Below are 2,345 nucleotides of genomic sequence, written 5' to 3' on the forward strand. Positions count from 1 at the left end.
TGTTATTGAAATGAACATGCATTTCTTGCTGCAGTAGTAGGGGATTCAAAGCATCCCCTTCTATTTAAGATGTTAAGCAAAAGAAAAAATTCAATTAGGTAATCCAAGGTTTGGGTTAATTACACTAATGTATTATTTGATAAATGTATTTGGCCTATCTAGAAGCTTAACTAAAAATATGTATATTCTTTTATGGACTTAAGAATTGATAGTAATGTATTATTTGATGAACGTATTTGGTCTATCTAGAAGCTTAACTAAAACCATGTATATTCTTTTATGGACTTAAGAATTGATGCTAATTTTGTATGGGGTAGATTGTGAAACCAAATCTGCAAAATTCCACGAACCGATCAAACTTTAATCACTCTGAAACTTATAATCTGACATAAAAAATATATACTTGTGATTCTTAATAAAGATGAACGTGTATGTCATGTTAATAATGTTATTACTTCAATCAAAACAACCGTGTGTTGAGAACTCTTAAACCCCACTTAATAATTTTTATGTTATTTTCAAGATCGGAGTGACTCACTTGTCCATTTTCATGAAGTAAGTTAAGTTCAGTTGTGTTTTTAGTTGTTCTTTTCTAATTTCATTATATATATATATATATATATCCAAATTAATGTGCAAGATACTTGAGCGAAAAGTGTCAACAAGGTGGTGTATGTAGGATGTATGGATTTTGTGATTCAAATTATTTATCTCCCATGATACAAACCAATAAAGAAGAGCAAGTCGACTATCTAGCTCGTATCTTTGGCGAAAATGAAGGGAATAATGTCAATCAACAATTCTTTGCACCTTATCATGAGAAGTAAGTATGAATTATTAAATTAATTATTAAAAGGATGGGAAGATGTTAACTGGCTATGCACACACTAACATTTGCGGATGTGCAGTCGACATTGGATGCTAGCGGTCATTAGTCCGTGGAATGTAGTGGTGTTTTGGCTTGATCTTGCTGGAGCGGAAAATGATATTCCTGAATTTGCTCAAAGGACCATAAATGAGTATGTATACAAAGTACATTATATATTTAACTCATAATATTGAAGTAATCATCTAATTTTTACTTGACAATTTTTTAGGGGAATCATAAAATTTAGTCTCGTATATCGAAAGGACATTAAGAAAATGAAAAAGAATCCGACAATTAAGTGGAAAAAACCTGAGGTATGTTATTCTAATTTTTTATTATTTTGATGCATTTATATTGATGCTTATTAAAATTAATATGTAATATGACTAATTGTATAATTACCTTTATGAACAAGTGTCCTCGTCAATCCCAAGAATCTCTGGATTGTGGATATTATATATGTCGATATATGCTCGATACTATAGAGAAAAGGCGACAAGTGATTCCTGATAAGGTATCAATTCTTTCAAAACACCATTTACTTGCTTATTTCTCATATCTATTATTAGTGCTTGAAGTTAAACAATATTTATACTTATCAAAAGTACTTACTTTCATGATTAACAACATATTTCATATCAAATTATTTTTAAATCATTTTATTAATGCTTTGTAGTACTTTGGCGGAGTTGCAACTGAATTTCCTCAAAATAAGCTTGACGAGTTGAGAGACTTATGGATCAAATACGTGGAGGAATATAAACAAGCGGAAGAAGAGGAATCTGAAGAAAGTGTCGATTTTGATTAGGTGTTAAGCGGGATTATATAGGTAATTAGTTAGAACAATGAGTTGATTAATTTACTCTGCATATGTGTTGAAAGAAATAATGGCTGCTTTAGGTATCTTTTGAGAAGTTGATTTTTTGAATCTTCATATATCGATATTATTTTGTAATGAATTATGGTATTGCATCAATGAAATTTTTGTCAAGTTATATAATAATTCGAATTTTGTCAATGCAAGTGGCATGCGATTTTGTAGGAAATATATATCAAATAAAAATTATAGGTAAATTAAATAAAGCCACAAGCTAGAATTTTGTCGTTAAAATAATGAGGCAAAGACACCATCTGTTCTAATGTATGGCCTCTTATATCAAATTAAATATAGTACTTAGGAAGACGAAAGAGACCACCTTTCCATCTAAGTGATTTTTTTAAGAAAGATAAAGAGACCACCTATAATAAGTGGTTTTTTAGTACGATGAAAGAGACCACATTTGTTTTTCATGTGGTTCCTTATCCTTTTCATTTTTTCCTACTACAATATATAAAAAAAACCACTTATTTAAAAAAAAGTGGTCTCTTCTTTCAATATAACAAACCACCCATAATAAGTGGCCTTTTACCCTAAGAGACCACTGAGCTAGAGACCACCTCTAAAGTGGTCTCTAAAGCGTTTTTTAGGGGGTCTCTT

At 30.3% G+C, this 2,345-nt stretch overlaps 1 protein-coding gene across 1 annotated transcript; it reads left to right on the forward strand.

The window, feature by feature from the left end:
- The first annotated feature begins 716 nt into the window (after nucleotides 1–716).
- LOC104887277 (uncharacterized) lies at nucleotides 717–1,871 on the forward strand. The gene is made up of 5 exons (XM_057392886.1): nucleotides 717–823; nucleotides 909–1,019; nucleotides 1,098–1,182; nucleotides 1,284–1,382; nucleotides 1,545–1,871. Exons 1-5 carry the CDS (start codon nucleotides 717–719, stop codon nucleotides 1,674–1,676), a joined length of 534 nt encoding a protein of 177 aa, XP_057248869.1. The 3' UTR covers nucleotides 1,677–1,871.
- The last annotated feature ends 474 nt before the right edge of the window (nucleotides 1,872–2,345 follow it).

The sequence above is a fragment of the Beta vulgaris genome, chromosome 2 (assembly GCF_026745355.1).
Source record: "Beta vulgaris subsp. vulgaris cultivar EL10 chromosome 2, EL10.2, whole genome shotgun sequence".
NCBI classification, from domain to species: domain Eukaryota; kingdom Viridiplantae; phylum Streptophyta; class Magnoliopsida; order Caryophyllales; family Amaranthaceae; genus Beta; species Beta vulgaris.